Source organism: Microcebus murinus, chromosome 18 (genome assembly GCF_040939455.1).
Source record: "Microcebus murinus isolate Inina chromosome 18, M.murinus_Inina_mat1.0, whole genome shotgun sequence".
In the NCBI taxonomy this organism is placed as follows: domain Eukaryota; kingdom Metazoa; phylum Chordata; class Mammalia; order Primates; family Cheirogaleidae; genus Microcebus; species Microcebus murinus.
Window position 1 is genome coordinate 14,981,825 of NC_134121.1, and position 22,450 is coordinate 15,004,274.

General features: G+C 47.5%; 1 protein-coding gene across 11 annotated transcripts in view; it reads left to right on the forward strand.

Annotated features, from left to right (window-relative positions):
• Positions 1–510: 510 nt before the first annotated feature.
• The window catches only part of MINK1 (misshapen like kinase 1), a 56,980-nt gene continuing 35,040 nt past the window's right edge, over positions 511–22,450 (forward strand). For 7 of the 11 annotated variants that reach the window (XM_012779393.2, XM_012779394.2, XM_012779395.2 and 4 more), the window contains exon 1: positions 514–800. In XM_012779393.2, the coding sequence (XP_012634847.2) occupies positions 744–800 (57 nt within the window). In that variant the 5' untranslated portion in view covers positions 514–743. Of the gene's footprint in view, positions 801–22,450 lie in introns of all 11 variants that reach the window. The other 4 variants (XM_012779402.3, XM_012779405.3, XM_012779406.3 and 1 more) reach the window with 1 other exon arrangement.

Consider the following 22,450-nt stretch of genomic DNA (forward strand, 5'->3'; position numbering starts at 1 on the left):
GTTTTCACAGGGAGGCCACTCCTTCAGCGGCTCCACTGTTGCCATGGCAATTGGGTGGGTGGACAGCCCGTCCTATCTGGAGGCCACCCAGCCCTCGCGTGGGGAGTTACCATAACAACTCCCCTAGTAATAGAGGGGGTTGGGTCCCGCCTCCCTTCCCCCGCAAATAGAGAGGTGGGTGGCTTGATTGGCAGCTGGGCACACGAAAGAAGGAGGGAAAGAGAAGGAAAGGCGTCAAAGGAGATCCAAGAAGGAAATAGGAGAGAGACAGGGCAAAAAACAGGCAAGGGGAAGGAAACGCGTGTGCGCACGCGCGCCAGCTGGTGGGCGCGCTCCGCAGCCGCCTCGGCCGCCGCCCACTACTTTCACGCCAGGCTCGCGCGGTCGCTTGGTCCTCGCGCGCGCCTTTCGCCGTCTGTTCTGCGCCTGCGCGCAGGTGTCGGCGCCTAGGGGGAGGGGGACCCGGCGCGCTCACGTCACGTTCCCTCTTCCACCCTCCCTGTGTATCGCCGCTCTGCGCCTGCGCAGGAGAGTCGGGAGGCTCGGGTTGCAGGCTCCGGGGCGATAGCTCCTGTCAGGCGGTGGGTCGGTCCTCCCGTCGGCCCTCCTCCTCCCAGGTCTCCGGGGGAGGCGCGGTGGAGTCCGCCCCCAGGGTCCCCGATGGGGGAGAAGCGGCGACGGCGGCAGTGGAATAATCGAACCGGAGCGTGAACGGCCCCGGGGCCCCGTTCCCCGCGGAGGCCATGGGCGACCCAGCCCCCGCCCGCAGCCTGGACGACATCGACCTGTCCGCCCTGCGGGTGAGCGCGCCGCCCCCCAGCCTCGCCCCGGTTCCCGTCCCCGCCGCAGGGGAAGGAGCGGGGTGGCTGCACGCCTCACGTGCTCCCTGGGCACCCCTTCCACCAGCCTGGTTCCCCTCCGCAACCCATGCCCCTTTCCTGGGCTCCCGGCGCTGCTGGGCGCCCGCCCTCTGCTCCCCTTCTCTCTCCACTCGCTGCAGATTCTGGGAGGCAGTTCGGTCCCCACCCTGTGGTGCCCCGCCCCCACACTTCCCTGCCACCCCTACCTTTACTCTGGGGTTCGGGACTCCCTTCTCCGAGGTGTTTGAGGCACACCTTCTGGCTTCCCTAAACTTGGGCCCTCCCCCACCATCGCCTGCAAAAATCTTTGCTGTGGCTCCTCACCTCCTCCTGGCCCAGTTTCCACCTTTGCCCTTACTTCCATCTCCTTCCTCCCCCTCTTTCTTGGCTCCTGGAATTTTGACTTTGTAACTGTCTTGACAGCCTCCCCCTCATCCCTCTTTCTCTTCCTCGCCCACCCTTGAATTGTATCCCTTCCCTGGTCGGAATTTCAATCTCCCCACCCCACCCCACCCCTCCTGCTGTCACCCTCAATCCCACGTTTGGTTTTTCCTAACCTTTCTCTCCTGTTTCAAGTGCAGCAGTCTAGAACCTGGCATTTCCGGTCTCAGGGTCCCTGAATATTACATTACCAACTCTGCAGCAGTGTGGGGCTGGGAGGGTAGACAAGTGCACTGGGGGAGGAGGGGAAGCATTTATTCTATTCAAAACTCTAGCACGGACTCGGAAGAGGATGTTTGTATATGTATACACACAAAACACACGCTGCATGTGGTCAGGCATGTGGTCCGGCGGGAGGTTTGGAAAAGCAGTGGGTATGTGTATGTTAGCTGAGGGGTGGAAACAATGGAGATCACTCAGGGGAGGGGCTGATTAGGAAAGGGGTTGAGAGGAAACTACTGCAGCAGGAATTTCTTCCAAATACCCATTTATTGTCCCTCTTGGGGCACTTACATGCTCTGGTTTAGGAGCTTTCACAGCATTTGTGTGTTTTTCTTCAGCAGGGAGCTTTGGCTTAAGGGGCAACTTAGTGATTTCAAGGTGAACACTCCAGACCATCACCCAGGTAGTGTTTTAATCCTGTGCCCTTCCAGTTCTCAACAGGCCAAGATATGGGGAGAGCAGGATTTCCCAGCTCTAGGTCAGCTTTTCTGGAGGCCTCCGTTCAAATTGTCTTCTGGCTTTTGAGTTAGCCAGGGAACATGGCCAATAGCGGGAAAAGGCGGTCAGCCACACAGGTGCCCCGGATAAGACTGGAGGGGAGAGGGGAATTGCAGAGAGAGAGCAGAGTCATGTTGTTAATTGGGTTTCTCTAGGTGACACAGTTTTTTCTTGCCATTCAGGTCATAATTTGTTTGGTGCAATGTTGGGCTATGAGACCTGGCTTGCTGGAGATAAGGTGATAAGAGGCTAGGGAAGGAGACTAGGCATTGAATTTCTGTGTGTGTGTTGATGAGCAGAGGGTCTGAAGGCTTTAGGAGGGAGATTCTTAAGGTCAGCATAGCCAGGGCTTAAACTGGGCTGCTCAAGTCGGTTGGGATATAAGATGGACATCCAAACTCTGAGTAAAGGGGGGAAAGGGCATTTATTGAAACCTTAAAATCTGTACCCCCATAATATGCTGAAATAAAAAAAATATGTATATATATATAACAAACTCTGAGTAAAGTCCCTTAATGTGCTCCACTCTGGGATGAACCCTCACCTTCCCTTCCTACCTTGGTTTTTGATTAACTCTGGTTACAGGTTCCTGTGTCTGTGTTGACTGAAATACAATAAAAAAATGCATGGGTCTAAACCATGACCTTTGGTTTGAACGTTGTGGAACTCTGCTTGGGCTTCTCTTTTCTTTTAGTCTCTTCTGGTAGTTTGGCCTGGACCCTCAACCTGGGATTTCCAGCAATTCTGTAAATACTCTCTGTCCTTGGATATGGTGTTTCCCTTCTGGACTTCTCAGCTTGAAGCAATGTTAGTATCCATCTTCAATTGCCTCCTGCCTTATTCTCCTCCTCCTCCTCCCCCACTCAGGAAGCTGGGTGACCTGCTCCCAGTACTTCTGTCTGTCCTGCCTTATGCTTCTTAAGAAATCTTTCTGTGTCCCCTGCTTCCACCTCAGTACTCCAGGGCTTGAGAGAGAAGTACTTTCTTTGAAATGGGCTAGAGAGGGCCCGCTTTCTCCTTGCTGCTGACCTTTTCTCGGCGCCTATCCCCTCCACTCCGTCTCAGAGGGCTGCTGTGGCACTGTCAAGCACTAGCTCAGTCATCTTTTGTTCTGTTCCTGTCTGTTTTCCAGTGAGAAATGATGTTTCCCTTTACTAAACCATCTTGTATTGCAGGCTGGGGAGGAGGATGGGAGAAAACTATATTCAGCATTTATTAGCTGGCCTTAAAGAGTCCAAAGTGTCTTTCTGTTGTTTCAGGATAAGGCTTGGTTTTCAGCTGGTGATGAGAGTAATAGTCTGATATTAGGGAAGATTGAATTACATCAATCTCTTAGCCATGTGAACCTGCCCGCTTTGTGGCCACAACCACTCCTGACCTTTTTGAGGCTTTTCTCTACCAGCATGAAACTATGGCATGGTGAGAAGCAGCATGGGGTTTGGAGTTGTATTCCTGAGTTCAAGTCCTGGCTTCCTCACCGTGTAACCTTGGCCTTGCTCTCATTACTGCAGATTCTGCTAAGAGTCTTACCTCTCTAAGCTCCATTTTCTCCTATATATTGGGTATGACAGTAGTACTGAACTCAGAGTTCCTAAGGATTAAATGAACATTACATTACATTAAATGAACTATACATTAAGTGCTTAGTTCAGTTCTGGGCAAATAGTGATCATGTATGTGGTAGCCCTTATTGCGTTTGTTATCAAATTGCAATCAGAGAAGCCTTCCAGGACAGCTGTATCTAAAATAGCAAATATCCCTTGCTTGCTTTATTTATTTATTTTGAGACAGAATCTCACTCTGTCGCTGGGGCTAGAGTGCTGTGGCATCAACCTAGCTCACAGCAACTTCAAACTCCTGGCTCAAGCAATCCTCCTGCCTCAACCTCCTGAGTAGCAGGGACTACAGGCATGCACCATCATGCCCGGCTATTTTTTCTATTTTCAGTAGAGAAGGTGTCTCACTCTTGCTCAGGACTCAGGCTGGTCTTGAACTCCTGAGCTCCAGTGATTCTCCCACCTTGACCTCCCAGAGTGTTAGAATTATAGATGTGAGCCTCTGCACCCGACCCTTACTTTATTTTTATATAAAATTTTATGTAGCATTCTCTTAGTCTGCTTTATCTTTTCTTCATAGTATTTATCACCAGCTGACATATATATTTATTTCTGTCAACACCAACTAGAATGTAAGTTCAGTGAAAGCCAAGAATTTAACTGTTTTGTTCATTTTTGTATTCCTAGTGCCCATTGCAGTGTCTTTGTACATAATGGGGCCTCAGATGTTTGTTGAATAAGTTTGTAAGTGAAAGCTCTTAGCACAATACTTGCTTAGAGAAAGTATTCAATAAATGTAAGTCTTTTTAGGCTTCCTCTTGCCCCTCTTTTATATACATACTCGTAAGAATATTTCTTTTCCAAGCTGTTTTTGGAATCAGACCTTGTCTGGTAGTAAACAGGGTTCTGGAAGCCTCCATCTGAGTGATGCCCTTGAAGTAAAGTTAGGATCATCCAAGAGAAAAATGTGGGCCTTTTGTTTCAAACCTTGTCTCTGTGTCCAAGCTTGGTTATATTCCAGAAGAATCTTCTGACTTGGAACTCTTGGCTTCTCACGAAGGATAAGTATCAGTGGAAGTGGTTGGGACAAGGAGGGGCATACCCCAGGCTGACTACTTTCCTTTTGCATTGCTCCTTTTGGTTGACCCACTTCATAAATCAAACAGCTTCTTTTTACTGTCAGACTAGCTGGAAGTTTTAGACTGCAGTGTCCTTGAAACTATGGAGCTGTGCTTCGTGTTGCTGTCTTGAAATAATATGGAGCGTATTCAAGAAGGACTTGTTGCTAGGTGGTAACTGCTGACAGAGATGTTCTTTTTCAAATGATATTTTGTGTTGTGTCTGTTCTTTGGAGAAGTCTCCTCGCCTTCCTCCTCTCTTCATGTGGCTATGGAGCCAGCACCACTTGGAAAGCTGGCAGTTCTGGGCATGCATTTCTAAGCTGCTGAGCAACGTGGGACTGCTGCTGTGTTCTGATGTGCTAGCTGTCCAAATGTTGACGACAGATGCCTTAGGCAGGGGAATGGGAAGACTGACCTCCTCCATAATGCAGAAGTAAGGGCATTATGTAGTGACTTTTTTTCCTGGAGAACTGCAAGTGGGAGCTGGGGCCATTTGGGTAGCTTGTGGCATTTGCAGTGAAGTGACATGCTGCTTTGGCAAAATGATAAAAGAGAGCTTACAGAGAACTTTGCTGAAACTAGGTGTTAAGCCATTCCCCAAACAAGGTGTGAGACGCCCCCATCTTTTATGCTATGGGATAGGACAGATTGCCATAGTCCTTAGTGATATACTTGGAGGGAGGTTCTTTGGTAAAGTGAGGTTTTGGCAGTTAAGGTAACAGTAAGAATATCAGCAAGAGCCAGCTGGTCCACCTCCATCCTCTTGTCCCAAGAGCTCAGTTAACACTATGCTATATAGAAAAACAAAAAAAACAAAAAAACGCTGATTTTAAATCTGGCCTCCATTCCTCTCAACTTTGAACTGTGTACCTATGCTTGGAAATGTAGAGCATCCTTGTTTGTCATTTAGGGTACAAGATGGCAGGAACTGTGCAACTGCTCTTGATAAGACTGCATTCTGGCATAGGTCTATAAATAAGGAAAACAGTAACCTCTCAACCGAGAAACATAAAACAGTTTCGGACTGTGCACCTCAGAAGCCATCTAAGAGTCTACCCACTTGGCTGGGCGCGGTGGCTCATGCCTGTAATCCTAGCACTCTGGAAGGCTGAGGCAGGCAGATTGCTCGAGGTCAGGAGTGCGAAACCCCATCTCTACTGTCAATGCAAAGAAATTAATTGGCCAACTAATATATATAGAAAAAATCAAGGCCGGGCGCGGTGGCTCACGCCTGTAATCCTAGCTCTCTGGGAGGCCGAGGCGGGCGGATTGCTCAAGGTCAGGAGTTCAAAACCAGCCTGAGCAAGAGCGAGACCCTGTCTCTACTATAAATAGAAAGAAATTAATTGGCCAACTGATATATATATAAAAAATTAGCCAGGCATGGTGGCGCATGCCTGTGGTCCCAGCTACTCGGGAGGCTGAGGCAGAAGGATCACTCGAGCCCAGGAGTTTGAGGTTGCTGTGAGCTAGGCTGACACCACGGCACTCACTCTAGCCTGGGCAACAAAGTGAGACTCTGTCTCAAAAAAAAAAAAAAAAATCAGCCTGGCATGGTGTAGTGCATGTCTGTAGTCCTAGCTACTCGGGAGGCTGAGGCAGCAGGATTGCTTGAGCCTAGGAGTTTGAGGTTGCTGTGAGCTAGGCTGACGCCACGGCACTCACTCTAGCCTGGGCAACAAAGCGAGACTCTGTCTCAAAACAAACAAACAAAAAGAGTCTGTCCACCTAATCTTTCTGTCACCAGGCAAAGTTGAATCAGAGAAAATTATCAATAATATCTTTTCCTGTAAGTCAGTCACCAAAGGTTGTCAGTCTGTGTCAGGGTTGGGGAACCTGCAGCCTCAAGGTCACATGATACTACAGGAAGAAGGTAATATTGTGCTTAATACTGTACAAAGCCATTTAGCCAGAACTCTGGGAGCATCCACCTAAGAAATGCCTTTGCAAACTCATGCTTTCTTTTTCTTCACTGCTATTGCTTTCCTCAATATTTTAGAACCCTGAAGGTTGGGATGTTTTTGTTAAATCTGATTGCCATGAATTACACTCATTTTCTGTTATGCTGTTGTCTGTTGTCAAGAAACTAGGTGTGAAGCCATTCCCCTTGAACATTCCTCTTGAAATCTGATGTTCAGTTCCCGCTCCCTTCAGCATCCACTTTATACTACTATCCCTCTCAGTCTTTTCCTCCCTAGTTTGAAGAAATAGAACGAAAAGTAATTGGGTTAATAAGTCAACTCTGACAGTATTTCTTGAATACCCACGGAATACAGAAAAATACAAAAACATTACTTGGTAGAAGATTTAGACCTTGTCCACAGTTCACATTCATTCTCTCCTCTGTCCAGTTCTTCTTGCCATTCTCCTCCCAACCAACCAGTCCTTGAGTCTGGGCTTCTACCATCTATGGGAAGTTCCTCTAGAGCTATGGTCCCCAATCCCTGGGGCAAGGCCCAGTACCAGTCCATGGTCTGTTAGGAAACGGGCTGTGTTATCACCGTCTGAGCGCCATACCACCTCCCCCTTACCATGACACTCCACCCCACAACCCTCTGTCTGTAGAAAAATTGTCTCCCATGAAACCAGTCCCTGGTGCTAAAAAGGCCGGGGACCGCTGCTCTAGAGGGTAGTTGAAAAGGTTCTTGAGGCTCTTTGTTCTTACTAAGGGTGGGGAATGGTAGAGGGGGCAGAGAAGAAGGTGACCCAAGGGAGCCCCTGGAGATTTTGTTCAGTGGCCAGATAGCCTGCGGATGTACCTGCTAACTGTGGGTAGGATTTCATGTTCTGTTTGAGGAAAGATTTAGAACTAGGTACAGAGGACACAGTGGTGAACAAGACAGATACAGTTCTCCTACAGTTTATTGGAGAGGAGAGACATTAACAAAATAATCATTCATATACATATGTATGTGTATATATATATAATTGCAACCCACGATAAGGACTGTAGCAGAAAACTATAACATGCCATGAGCACATGTTACTTTTGCTTTTTATAAGACAAAAATATTTGGTTGGTTGATTGAGAGAGACATAAATTATATGTCAGAAAGCCAAGCTGGCGTTGTTGCAGAAAGAATAGATCGAGGTGAACCAGCAGGTAGGGTTTGGTAATGGCCAGAATTGGGAGACTCTGGAATGGGGCCATTTTTAGGTTGGAGCATTTAGTCAACAACCAAGGGCCAGGAGCCTGAGGATGGGGTGGAAACTCCAGGCTTAACTTCCAGAGGGATTTCTTCTGAACCTTCCTGTGGGAGGGGAAAAATAGTTTGTTTTAAAAGATAAGGACATGTATATGGAAAGGGTATATGACTCAGATAACCCTCAGTTTTACTTATTTGTGGGGAGGGTCTGTGGACTCACATGTGGCTGAGCAGAGGGCGGGTGTATGAGGGAGAATAGTGTACCACTAGATGTTATTAACCTACATGGTGGCTAGGGTTTGGAAGGAAGGTAAGTCTCACAGAAGTAAGAGCAAGTAGGCCCAACCCTGGGCTTAGCTCTTGTGGTCTGTGGGAAGTGGGATTCTTTCTAACATTAGATAGATCCTCTATATAAATAGATTAAGATTCTCAATTTACATTGTATACAAGTAAAATATGAGTGGGGTGTGTAGGGGGAGTGTTACTGATTTTGCATGTTTGAAATGAAACGGGTTGGGGAAGCCACAAGTCTTAGGCTTCTTGGAGGAGCCAGACTCCAGGAGCAGCTTGAATGTCAGGAGGACGGCAACGTAGAAGATGGTGGGGTGGGCTGTGAGAAGTGTTTGGTGGCACAGCCTGTGGGAGGAGCCTGAGTGGCTGGAGAGAGATGAATGGAGGGAGTAGGGGCCATTTGCCCAAGAAAAACGTTGATGTTTGGTAAGGAAGGAGGCAAGAAGACTCATCTGAGGAGTTCATGTCCCCACAGCAGGAGACTCTTTCAGGGCCAAAGGTGACAGGTGAGGTGGGGAGTTTCTGTAGTCACAGCTGGGAAGCCCCATCATTCAGAGTCTGTGACTCTGTATGTGCATGTGGCAGTGAATGCTTTTTGGTTCTGTCTTGGGTACTTCCACCTTGCCTTTGGGATGAGAAGGCTTCCTGCATGCAGGCTTGATATTGGCCGGTCTTCTGAGGGGGATTGGGAAATTTCTCAAATGCTTTTCTGCCAGGAGTCATCTGAGGGTGTGATTTGAAAGGCCTGGATTGCTGAATTGCTCCTGGAGCCACAGGTTTAGAGGAGTTTTCCATGACTAGCGGTCCTTGCAGGGACAGCCTGAGAATCAGTAGAGCTGGGTGAAGAAAATTCCACCTCCTTTAAGAGCCACTTGCAGGGACAGCCTGAGAATCAGTAGAGCTGGGTGAAGAAAATTCCACCTCCTTTAAGAGCCACCTCAACTTCTGGGTTTTTTTCCACAAAGCCTCCCCTGACCATGCCAGCCCTCACTGATCGCCTGATTCAATTTCTCACAGACGTTACCATTTAGCATTTGATTATCTATTGCCTTATATTGAATAATGTCTTACAGTCTATAATTTTTCCTGCCACTTCCTTATGTATAGGGACTGTGATCCATATTTTCTATTGATCCCTCGCTGTGCCAATAAAAATGCTGAGCACATAGATCTAAGTATTTCTGTGATGGGTCCTTTCCTGCTAGAATCAGTCCCCTAGCAATACAGGATGCCTAGTGTATGCTGGGCCCAATGGGATACAAACCAGTTCAGCCACCGACTTAGTGGTTTTCAACCAGGGTGCACCGCCCTCCAGGGGGTGTTGAGAAATGTTGGGGGGGGAGGCTCAACTGTCATAATGTCTGGCGAGTACTGATGGCATTTAGCACACTGGGTATCAGGGATGGCAACTGTCCTGCAATGTCTGGGACAGTGCACTAAAGATTTTTCCATCTGGATTGCCAGTAGTGCCTCCCGGGAATTTGTTATGGACATGGGAGAGAGGCCGGGAGAGGGACTAGACAGGCTTCCCCCATAAAATAGGAGGTAGTTCCCAATCCCCCTTGTTTACTTCTTTCTGGATGGAGAGAGGAATGTAGGCTCTAAATTACTTTTGTGCATGGCACATATCTCTTCTAACAGCTTTTATTTGTCTGCCAGCATACCTCCGAAGGTAAAATGGGTAGGCTCCCAGCCAGACTGTAAGGAAGATTTTCATGTTCTCTTTTCACCACCCACCCACTTTCTTTCAAGGCACATTTATAAGAAAGTAGCTGAAGCATGCAGTACTTGGTCTTTAATTCACAGTGACTCTGGGAAGAGTCTTTAAGAAAACAATTGGATAGGGCACTCCAATGCCTGTAAGCAGCATGAGGCAGATATAGGCATGTACATGCGGGGTTTGAGAGAGGGGCCAGCACATTTGTCTCTTCTCTTGGGTGTTTTCATCCCACAGTTGTCCTTTTAAAGACAGAGGTGTGGAGAATGAATGTCATTACTCATGTTGCAGGGGAGTGACCAGAAGGTAGAAGACACCTTGCCCAAGTGTATCCACTGGGGGTGGGCAGTGGCTAGGAGCAGAGCAGCTAAGGAGGACACGCCAAAGGTGCACAGCCGAGGTGCTATTCACGTCTCACTGACTCCAAATTTGAGTCAGGAGAGCAGAACTTGATAGGCCCCTGGCCTCGTCTAGTTAAGGTGCGGAGAAGCTGGAGAGGGTCCCTCTGACCTTGGCAAGGCCTTTCATCACTGTGGAACTACCTGTCAGTAGGGCAGGAGGAACATCGCTATGTGGATCAGAGCTGGTTGGTTCTCTATCCTTCTAGACCTCTAGTAAGCCCTTCTTTTTTCTGTCTTTGGTTTGGAACAAAGATTGCTCTGATAGAAGTCATTTCTATTATAACGTGGATTCATTTCAGAAGGCAAGTTTGGGGGCTGGAATAAGAACAGTAATGAAAACTTACTATGCATGGCTGGGCATGGTGGCTCATGCCTGTAATCCTAGCACCCTGGCTGGGAGGCCAAGGCAGGAGGATCACTTGAGGTCAGGAGTTTGAAATCAGCCTGAGCAAGAATGAGACCCCGTCTCTACTAAAAAAAACTAGAAAAATTAGCCGGGCGTTGTGGAATGTGCCTATAGTCCCAACTTGGGAGGCTGAGTCAGGAGGATCGCTTGAGCCCAGGAGTTTGAGGTTGCTGTGAGTTAGGCTGATGCCATGGCACTCTAGCCCAGGCAACAGAGTGAGACTCTGTCTCAAAAACAAAACAAAAAAAAGAAAACTTACTATGTAATAGGTTCTTTCCTTATGTAATCTCATTATCCCTCACAGTAACCCTTTGAGGTATAGTGTATTTTCCTCATTTTCAAGATGAAGAAACCAAAACTTAGAGAAGTTAACATGCCTAAAGTTAGGAAGTTAAGTAACTTGCCTAAAGTTGGACAGCCAGTAAGTGGCAGAGCCCTGATTCAGACTCAAGTTTGATTCCCTCCAGAACCAGTGTTCACCCATCTGCTCCCAAGTGACAAAGTATATATGAGGATAGGGCAGGAGGGCAGTCTTTAGCTAGCATACTAGACTATGTGCAACTGGTATTGTTTTCTGCTTGTTTTAATTATAAATGTGTAATTTCTGTAACCTGCGGTAAACAGGCTTCTTGGGTTGGCTGAGGGCTATAACATCATCCATAATGTTTCCTGGTAAAGTATTTGATGACTTGTAGAATACGGCCTGTTTCATGGATTGGAGACAGCCTATATGAAAAATAGCTGCGCCCTCCAGGAGCACATGGTCTAGATCTATGTCTTTTTTTTTTTCTTTCTTTCTTTTTTTTGAGACAGAGTCTCACTTCGTTGCCCAGGCTAGAGTGAGTGCGGTGGCGTCAGCCTAGCTCACAGCAACCTCAAACTCCTGGGCTCAAGCGATCCTTCTGCCTCAGCCTCTCGAGTAGCTGGGACTACAGGCATGTGCCACCATGCCCGGCTAATTTTTTCTATATATATTAGTTGGCCAATTAATTTGTTTTTATTTATAGTAGAGACAGGGTCTTGCTCTTGCTCAGGCTGGTTTTGAGCTCCTGACGTCAAGCAATCTGCCCGCCTCAGCCTGCCAGAGTGCTAGGATTACAGGCGTGAGCGCCGGGCCTAGATCTATGTCTTGATAGTAGACAGGTTTCATTCTATACCTTGGACTTTTTTTGAGGTAAGAGAAAGTAGGTAACTTCAGTCCAAGCCTTTGGAAACTGCTAGTGGGCTGTCATTGGTGGGCACATACTGGGAGTACAAAGCTCCATGGGGCTTGTGCATAGAACTGATAAGGATTTCTGAATGTTCGGCTGCTGAGCAGAGCACTCTGATGACAAGAAAGGAAGGACATGCAAAAGAATTCAGAAGATTTAGTCTGGAGGAAAGAGAGTTGAATAATTCAAAAGAAAGCCTGATCTTCCAAAGGAGGAGAGGAAGGCTGTCTTATCTTCCCCCTACCCTTTAAAAATTTTTTTTATTGTGGATAAATGTACATAAGACTTACCATTTTAACCATTTTTAAGTTACGGTTCTGTGACATCAAGTAACTTCACGTGGTTGTGCAACCGTCATCACCATCCATCTCCAGAACTTTTTTATCCTCCTCAACTGAAACTCTGTACCCATTAAACGCTGACTTCCCCTTCACTCCTCCCCCAGCCCCTGGTGCCCACCACTCTGCATCTCATCCTTTTTTGTGTGTGCCGAGTTGAGCAGAGGGTCTGACGTAGCAGGTACTACGTCAAGTCAGGTGAGGCGAACCTCTCAGAATTCCATGTGTCATCAGCCAACCTAGAACACACCCCTCCCTCCTGGCTCTAATGCAAGATGATTGGCCTCTGAAAGGGACTTTAAATGAAATGGCTGCCTGGAATCACAAGAGAATTGGGCAAGAGAAGTTAGGGTTTCTCTTCCGTATTCAGCTCCTTTTGCCATCCTCCAGCTATGAGTTGCTTTCTAGTTCTCTTGTGCTTATATGTATCATCTTGCTTGTTTTCAGCCTCTTACTTGATTTCATCCTAGGGGGCTGGTGGGCAGGTGCTAGAAGAAGTTGGAAAGGAGGTCATTTAGGGGATGAAGACAATAAAAATTAACAGCCTTTCTGCATTCATACCTGCATGTGAGGGGTACATGTGTTAAAGGGAGGGGGGTCACCCTCCTGGACCTCTAGGTCTGGACAGCTTAGAGCCAGGTCAGGCTCTATATCCCTCTGTGATGTCTACACCCCTGGACAGACCAAAGCATGACCTAGAACTGAATTGGAGTTTTCTTTTTTTAAAGAGATAGGGTCTCAGGCCGAGCCTGGTGGCTCATGCCTGTAATCCTAGCACTCTGGGAGGCCAAGGCAGGCAGATGGCTCAAGGTTAGGAGTTCGGAACCAGCCTGAGCAAGGGCGAGACCCCATCTCTACTAAAAATAGAAAAAAATTAATTGGCCAACTAAAAATATATATAGAAAAAATTAGCTGGGCATGGTAGCTCATGCCTATAGTCCCCAGCTACTCGGGAGGCTGAGGCAGCAGGATTGCTTGAGCCCAGGAGTTTGAAGTTGTTGTGAGCTATGCTGATGCCACGGCACTCTAGCCTGGGCAACATAGCAAGACTCTGTCTCAAAAAAAAAGAGAGATGGGATTTCATTTTGTTGCCCAGGCTGGACTGCAGTGGCTATTCACAGGCAAATTCATAGCTTACTGCAGCCTTGAACTCTTGGGCTCAAGTGATCTTCCTACCTCAGCCTCCTGAGTAGCTGGGACTGTACAGGTGCATGCTACTATAGCTAGCTGAGTTGGATATTTTAGAACAGAGGTGACCAGTTTGATGGCCTGCCTGGCCTCCTCAGTTTCCCTCATCCACACCATTTGTATTTTCTTCATTGACCTTCACAGGGGAAGAGGGAAAAAGGAGAGAGAGACAGGTTTGGTATTCAGGTGACCTAGGAAGAGGGAATGTAGGAGAGCCCCTATCTTAGAGATCAAAATCCAGACCACAGAGGCCTCTAGCTGGCAAGTTTGGGGTAGTATCTTAGGGTACACTGTTCTGATGCCGTGGCTCGCATCTATAATCCTAGCACTCTGGGAGGCCGAGGTGGGTGGATTGCTCAAGGTCAGGAATTCGAAACCAGCCTGCGCAAGATCAAGACCCCGTCTCTACTAAAAATAGAAACAAATTAATTGGCCGACTAAAAATATATAGGAAAAATTAGCCGGGCATGGTGGCGCATGTCTGTAGTCCCAGCTACTCTGGAGGCTGAGGCAGAAGGATCGCTTGAGCCCAGGAGTTTGAGGTTGCTGTGAGCTATGCTGAAGCCATGGCACTCTAGCCAGGGCAATAGAGTGAGACTCTGTCTCCAAAAAAAAAAAAGAAAAAAGAAAAGAAAAAGAAACCTCTGCATTTCCTCAAAATAGTGTCAGTTTCCAAGGATTGAGGGAAAGCTTGAGGACTCATGAGGTCCTCTGTCTTCTGTTCACAACCTGAGAGGAAGCTACAGGTATTTAACATTACCTTCCAGGGCTACCCAATACTGAATGGTCCTTCTCACCAGAATTCCTCTCACTGCAATCTAAAGTCTACTTTTTTCCCTTAGATTGAGGGAGGTATGAATTGGTGTCAGTTGTTTCCTTTGGTCTGGGCTAGTCTACCCAACCTGGTTCTCAAAGTTTAAATGAAAGAATGTTCCACTTGCTGAATCCTAAGAACATTAACGTCTTTGGTGTTATCCTATAGTCTGGCATTATGCCTATATATTGTTATCATCACCATCACTAATAAAAGTAAAAGGTACCAGCCTTGGCAATAGTGAGACCCCCATCTCTACAAAAAAATTAAAAAATTAGCTGGGTGTGGTGATGTATGCCTATAATCCCAACTACTTGGGAGGCTGAGGCAGGATTGCTTGAGCACGTGAATTTGAGGTTGCAGTGGGCCATGATATGATCACGCCACTGCACTCTAGGCCCAGCAACAGAGCAGACCCTGTCTCAAAAAAAAAAAGTAAAAAGTGATGTAAGTGCTGTAAAGCAAAGCATCTGTGGGCCATCTTACATTTTGAAAGTTGCCAGCAGTAGGCCAAGGTCTCAGAGCTAGTTGGAGCTGACTTCCCATACTCCTGTGCTTAATCACTCTGCTGTACTGCCCAGTCCTCACCAGAAACGACGAGCTCACGTGAGATCCGTCAGTTTAGGGTCTCAAGTGCAGTCTTTACAGATTAGGCGTGTGTCACAAGTGAAATGAATGTCCCTGCTGTTACCCAGATTCCCTGCCCAAACCTCATAACCTCCTCAGGTGGGTAAAATTGACCGTCTCTAGAGAGTTGTCAGTTGAAGGCCTGCTGATGCCAGGGGCTGTTCAGCTTTGGTAGCTGCTTTGAGGCAACATGATCCATGGAGTGAACATGGCATTGGGGGCTGGGAGATCTGGTTTTAGTTTGAGTTCCATTTCCATCTTACATCTCTCAGGGACTTGGTTTCCTCACCCATAAAACGAGGGGATAGGAACTCAGTGGCTTTATAGTAGAAGTTCCCCTCAATCAGAATCACCTGAGTAGCCTTTTAGACCTACACATATCCAGGCTCTGCCCGGGAGGTGATTCAGTTGATCCAGGGTGGGGCCCTGGTGTGTGTGCTGTCCCAGGTGAGCTGATGCAGGTTTCCTGCTGAGAACTGCAGGACCAGATGATCACTAAGATCCCAGGCACAGGAGTCCTTCTTTCCTACCTTCCTTCCTAAAAAGTTTTGAGTGCCTACTATGTGGTACACTGTTCACACACTGACTTATACATATGAATAGATCATATGTGATTTGCGATGTTCTACATATAAGGAAAGATGCACGTATGACGTGATTTTGTGTTAAGCTGGGCAAAGGAGGAGTTGAGAGAAATGATGGGGGGTGGGGTGCTGGCCAGGGTGGGACAGTGGTGTCTCAGAGCTGGTCTGGGAAACATCAGTCCTACTGGGTGGAGATCTCAGGGTTGGTGCGATATTGGAGTGTGAGCATGGGGCCAAGCGTCTGTGGGAAGGACACAAAATAAAGGAAAAGTTCAGAAAAAGGTCTGAAGGACTATTTGAAGTATGACCTTCAAAATATGTACACTTCCAAGACTGTTTCCTGAATCTGTTAATGCTGAGGAGGAAGAGTTGTCCGAACCAAGTGAGGATTAACATGGGAAGATAGGGAATTTTCTCTTGGGTTTTGAAATCAGGGAGGGACCTGGAGTAGGTGGGGCCTTCCCCACCATCACTGGCTGCTGAGGCCCTGGAGACAGACTTGGATTCATATTCTAGCTCTGTCACCTATTGTGTGATCTTTCTCAAGTAATTAAAACCCCTGTGCCTCATTTTCATCCTTTGTAAAAGGAGGCTCACCTAACAGGGATATTGAGAGGATTAAACAAGTGATGTAAAGTGCTTAGTCTGGTAAATGCTCATTAGATAGGTGGTAGCTGCCCGACTGCTCTTATTGAAGAAAGTGCCCAGAGAGGGTGTCTCCTGGGGTTCTGTTAGCATTCCTCTCTTCCTAACTTAGTGTTTAGTTTAAGAAAGAGAAAACCACCCAGCCTATTGATTTCAATCTTAATGGCTGTCTGTGAGTCACTGAGCCCCAGGTATAGGCCTGGAATTCTGTGAGCCTGGCTCCCCTATCCCTGTCCTAGAGCCTTCTACTATTGCCTTACAGTCTCCCAGCATCACTGGAAGAAAGAGTGACTTCAAAATCTTGTATCGAAACATGAAACTCCTGTTTGTCCTGCCCCCTGAGTCAGGAATTCCAGCGATCTCTGGGCAGTCACATTAACCCTGCAGTGCTTTGTGCAAAAGCTCCAGACCCACCCATAGGAAGCACTCAGCCTAGGGGGAACCCTGTGGCTCACCCTTGGGGTGTTCTGATGGGGATACTGGGCTTTGTTGGGATGTGAGAGACTAGACACTTGCACAAAAATGAAGAGTTTTGTGGAAGGCACAGAGTCAGGGCTGGGTGGTTTAAGGGCTTGGCTCCGCACACGGCCTCACCTGGATATCAAAGACTCTTCTGGCTTAGAGCCTTGGGCCCTCCCCAGCCCTGCCCTTTTGGAGGTTAATTCTTGCTTGTCCCTTAGGTCTGGACTTAAACATCACTTCCTAGTAGTCTTCCTCATCATGATCTCCCTTGAGTATTTCTTATAGCACTCCACACTTTCTTAGAGTCTTTCACAGGTGTTGTGTAAGTATGTGTTTAATGTCTGGATCCTTGACTAGACTGTGAGCTCCATGAGGAAAGGGACCATTTCTGTTTTGTTCATTGCCACTTTCTAGTATCTAGCAGTGCCTGGTATACAGCAGACACACTCAGTGTTGAATGAATGCTTTAACTGGTTCATTGGGTCCTAGAGTTGGCATGAAAAGAGTCAGGGAAGATTTCTTAGGAGAAAGAGGAGAAACAGGCCTGGTGAAAAGCTGGGTGAACTTGTTTGCTCCATGCTGCTGGTCTCACCTATATCCCTTCAACTGTAATTTATTCTGGGTTGGTCCTTGGTGGAGCTGGAGAAGATTTGGTCCCCACCCTTTGGAGCGTAACCCTGGTCTTCCTTTCAGAGTGTGTGTGATTCAGACAGTCCTTCTTCCCCTCCCTGCTGGCCCCACCCTCCACCTGCTCTTCCTAGCGCTGACTCAGATTTGCACCCTCTACCCCTCCTTCCAGAGTCTCTCTTTCTGTCCCCTGTCTTTCACAGCATATCTCCCAAGTTCTCTCTCATGACATCTCATTGGTCTTCTGGAATTAGAAGCCATGTAGGGGTAAGACAAGTCACAGGTTTTCTTGATCATGAAACTTCCCCAATCTCTTCCCTTGGATTTGCGGACACTTGACTCCCACAGAAGGAGGCTGGCAATGAGGTAAAATGATTTGTTTGTGCTACAGTTGAAAACCAGCAGTGAGAAGCCTTATCATTACCCAGCCCGTGATTACCAGCGCTGTCCTCCTCCGTGAGCTTGGATGGGCCTGGTTCTCCTTTCCTGCTTGTACACTGTGCCCCTCCTTGCTTTCTGGGTGTCTGCTTCCCAGGGACCTCCCTCCTCTCAACTGTACTCTTTTTTTCTTTCTTTTTTTTTTTAAATCTTGTTTCTTCTCTCCTGAGCTGCCACTCCTCACTCTAAATCCCAGTAACACCAACAGTCTTGGTAAATCACCTTTTGCCACACTTTTTCCTTGCTCTGTGGGAGACAATTTCTTCATAATGACTCTGTGCAAATCTGTAGCACTTTATGGATTTCAAAATGTTTTTACATCCATGAATTCTTGGCAGATGGGATTGGGCAGGTAAGGAAAAGAGGCTCCAAGAAGTTAAGTGATTTATTGATTTGCCTTGATTACATAAAAGAATCAGGCCAGGGATGGTGGGTCCTGCCTGTAATCCTAGCACTCTTGGAGGCCAAGGTAGGAGGATCACTTGAGGCCAGTAGTTTAAGACCAGCCTGAATACAAGTGAGACCCCCATCTCTACAAAAAAATAGAAAAATTAGTTGGTCACGGTGGCATGTGCCTGTAGTCCCAGCTACTTGGGAGGTTGAGGCAGGAGGCTCGCTTAAGCTCAGGAGTTTGAGGTTGCTATGGGCTGTGATGACACCACTGTACTTTAACTGGGCAACAGAGTGAGACTCTGTCTCAAAAAAAAAAAAAAAAAAAAACAAAAAACAAGAATCAGAGCCAATGCTCAGGTCTTCTGATTCTTAGTGCACTAAACAGTAACCATTTCAGTCCGTCTCACCACACTCCTGGCTTCCTTTCTGCTTCAGCTAAGAAAACCTACCCTGAGTTATCCTCTTATACCTTCAAACCTTCCTATAAGCTGTCTTCTAACTGAGTTGGGCCACCTTCTGCTCTTCTCACCCAACCCAGCCTCTGCTCATTTCTGTCTCCTTTCCAAAATGCTGAACTCTCTTCTCCAGGAAGTGTTCCCTTCATCTCTTCTTGCCCTGTTGCCTGTTATGGCCTTTGGGCCCTTGTTAGTCTTCCTGTTTGGTTTTTGCTGATTATATAGGAGTTCCCCTGCTTTAAGAAAGTCCACTTTCTGGTAAAACATATTTATCAAGCGTATAAATTATGGGGTGCTGATTCATATGACAAAAATGAAGATTCACTTTTAGTAGCTGCCCTTAAAGCATTGCACGTAAGTGAATATTCAGGGATCATTTTGGAAGGATGGAGATAATCCAAAACTAGCGTTAGAAACCTGCATCAGGCCAGGCCTGGTGGCTCACACCTGTAATCCTAACACTCTTGGAGGCTGGGGTTGGAGGATTGCTTGAACTCAGTTCAAGACCAACCTGAGCTAGAGTGAGACCCTATCTCTACTAAAAAGAGAAAAAATTAGCCGAGCGTGGTAGTACTTGCCTATAGTCCCAGCTACTTGGGAGGCTGAAGCAGGAGGATTGCTTAAGCCCGTGAGTTTGAGGTTGCTGTGAACTATGATGACGCCACTCTACCTTGGTTGACAGAGTGAGATTCTGCCTCAAAAAAAAAGGAGGAACCACTGCATTAAGGAATGAAGAAGGTTTTTCTAGGTAACACCAACTTTCAATTGTATATTCATTCATTCCACAGACAGGTATTGAGTGGTACCCTCACCTTTAATAACTTAAGACAATTAGAGAATCAATCACGAAAATGTAATTGGTGTCATGAAAGGGTCAGTACAGGTTATTGTGGGAGCCCAGGATACTCAGGGGCACTTCCTGGAGGTGTTGATGTCTAAGCTGAGGTTTGGAGGGGTGGGCATGAGGCATCCAGCTAAAGAGGAGGGGAGCAGTGAACTTGGAAGGATGAGAAAGGGTGTGGCATATTAGAAGAACCAAGAGAATCCAGTGAGTGCAGGGCTCCTGTCCCTCTGCCTGGCTCCCACACCAGCAAGAAACGAAAGGGCACCAAGGTGAATTGGTAAGGCTCCAGGTGAATCACACTTGGGACAATCAGCTGTAAGGCAGTCACATCTAAGCCTGAGGAAGAATCTCTCTGGCCCACAGATGGCATAATGGAATCTAGGGAACAAAGCTTGGGGTTGGGGGGCAGTGAGGGGTGTGCCACACAAGGCTAAACAGGCTTGAGTTCTAGCTTCACCTTGACAAACATGTCACTTGTCAGAGCCTTGGTCTTCTCATCTGTGGAATGGGGTAATAATTCCTGCCCAGCTTCCCTGGGGGTTTGAGGTGCAACTGTGATAATGACTGCTGTGAAAGCACCCTGTAGACTAAAGTGCTGAGCAGCTGGGTGGTGGCAGGGGGGCAGCAGCCGTGAGGGGACACAGTTGCCTCTGCTGACCGTGGACAGAAACTGACTGGTGAGGAGGGAGACGGAATCACTCTGACAATGTGTAACATTTTAAAAGCTACAGCTTTACACTTACCTCAGGTGAGACTTGGGAAGGAGCATGGGGGAGGTAAAGGCTAGATACTACCTCAGCTGCCTATAAGACTTTGCAGGGTCCTCTGGCTGGGGTTTGGGGTGGCTAGTATGACCTCTAACAGTCTTCAGACCCAAGGCTGGGGCTGCCCTTCCAGGCCTGCAGCTCTCTATTTTCCCTTAGAAGGTTCTAGAGGCAGGCGGAAACTCAGAAGAAAGCTGTTTATCTTTTAGGTTGTTCAGTTTATTTTTAAATTTCTGGCTGTGGTGGTATTTATTTTTTCCTTTTCCCTTTCCCCACTTCCCTGGCTCAGCATCAGAAAAGGACCATCTGTCCCTTGCCTCGCCTGTGGCCATTTTAGAACCAGTGCAAGGCTGCTCAATGCTGGTCCCTTCTTCTTCCCTCTCTCCCCCACTGCCTGCCTTCCTCTGCTCTGCACCCCAGCACCTCATCTAGCTCCCTCCGTGTGTCAGCTACCCACCTTCTATAGGCCTCTCCATCTCTGGAGGCCTCTAGGCTGGATCAGGCCACCAGCCCAGGGCCCTGTCTGAGGCAGCCAGATCTGTGGGGAACCTAGACACTGAGGTGGCAAAATCAACCTGTGGAAGGAGGAGGGGAATAATTCCCAACTCCTCTGCTCTGACGGGTTTCTGATGAGAATGGTATTTGTGTTCATGGATGTGTCATGTCCTAACTCGTTTCTGCCTCTGCGTGTATCTGCAGGTCTGTGTGTGCGTGTTCACACATCCTTCTGGCGTAGAGACTCAGGAGGAGCGAGTCATAAACTCCCCCTCCTCCCCGTACATGAATATCTTCCCTGGTTTCTTTCCCTCCCCTCTACTCGTAGAATCTGCTTGATTTCTTCCCCTTCTGTGCTTCATTCCTGTAAAAACACTTCAAAACATGGATAGCAGTCGATAAACAGGACTAGTACTTCTCAGTGTGGAATCAGAATGAAAGGATCTGATGGAGTCAGTTTTAGAGAGTAAGGAAAGCTGGGGAAAAGTTTGTTGGAGGCTTTATTAGAGAGTCCAATTTAGGCCGGGCGTGGTGGCTCACGCCTGTAATCAATCCTAGCACTTTGGGAGGCCGAGGTGGGCGGATTGCTCAAGGTCAGGAGTTCGAAACCAGCCTGAGCAAGAGCAAGACCCCGTCTCTACCAAAAATAGAAAGAAATTAATTGACCAACTAAAAATATATATACAAAAAATTAGCTGGGCATGGTGGCGCATGCCTGTAGTCCCAGCTACTCCGGAGGCTGAGGCAGGAGGATCGCTGAGCCCCGGAGATTGAGGTTGCTGTGAGCTAGGCTGACGCCACGGCACTCACTCTAGCCTGGGCAACAAAGTGAGACTCTGTCTCAAAAAAAAAAAAAAAAAAGAGAGTCCAATTTATTATGGGATGTGATGGACAATAGGGAATTTTTTTTTTTTTTGAGTCAGAGTCTCACTCTGTTTCCCAGGCTAGGGTGCCATGGCATCAACCTGGCTCACAGCAACCTCAAACTCCTGGGCTCAACTGATCCTCCTGCCTCAGCCTCCCAAGTAGCTGGGACTACAGGCACACACTACCATGCCCAGCTAATTTTTTCTATATATTTTTAGGCGGCCAATTAATTTGTTTCTATTTTTAGTAGAGACGGAGTCTCCATATTGCTCCAGCTGGTTTCAAACTCCTGACCTTGAGCAATCCTCCCGCCTCAGCCTCCCAGAGTGCTAGGATTACAGGTGTTAGCTACAGCACCAGGCCGACAATAGGGAATTGATGAGGGTTTCAACCTCTTTTCTCTTTCTTTGGGTTTATTGGCTCAATGAAAAGGTGCTCTGATGGTCCCCTCTGCTCCTTCCTTTCTCACCACAGGAGTATTTAATCTGTCTCCTGCTTGGCTTTGGGGCAGATGGAGACATCCTCAGGCCTAGGAGGGCCACCTCCTGTTGAGAAAAGCCTGCATCTGCTATCTACTTTCCCTGTGGGTTCTTGGGGGCTGTGCTGGTATCCCTGCTTGGGTAGGAAGGAGGATATGATCTTTTCCTGCCATTTCCCTATCCCCACTCCCATCTTCTCTCTCTTACACACACACTCACGTTCTGTCTTTCCCTCACACACACTCCCTTCTTTTTGTGTGTGTGCGTGTGCAATACACACACATATCCTTTAGCTACTTACATCTAATCGAAGGATATCTAAGACTCCACCCCGTCCTTCCACATCTCTGCCAGTACTGGGTAAGGCCTGCATCCTTGTGGGACTTGAGTCCTTGTTGGAAATCCTTTACCCCCACCCTGTGGAAGGGGTTTAGGGTTAGTAATCTGGTTGGTAATGGGACTAAGGGATGGGTTTTAAAGCTGCATTTGCATGGCAGTCACTGTTTTAGTACTCAGATTGTTAGTGTGTAGGGGTGGCTTTGAGAGAGCTGGTAAGTTGA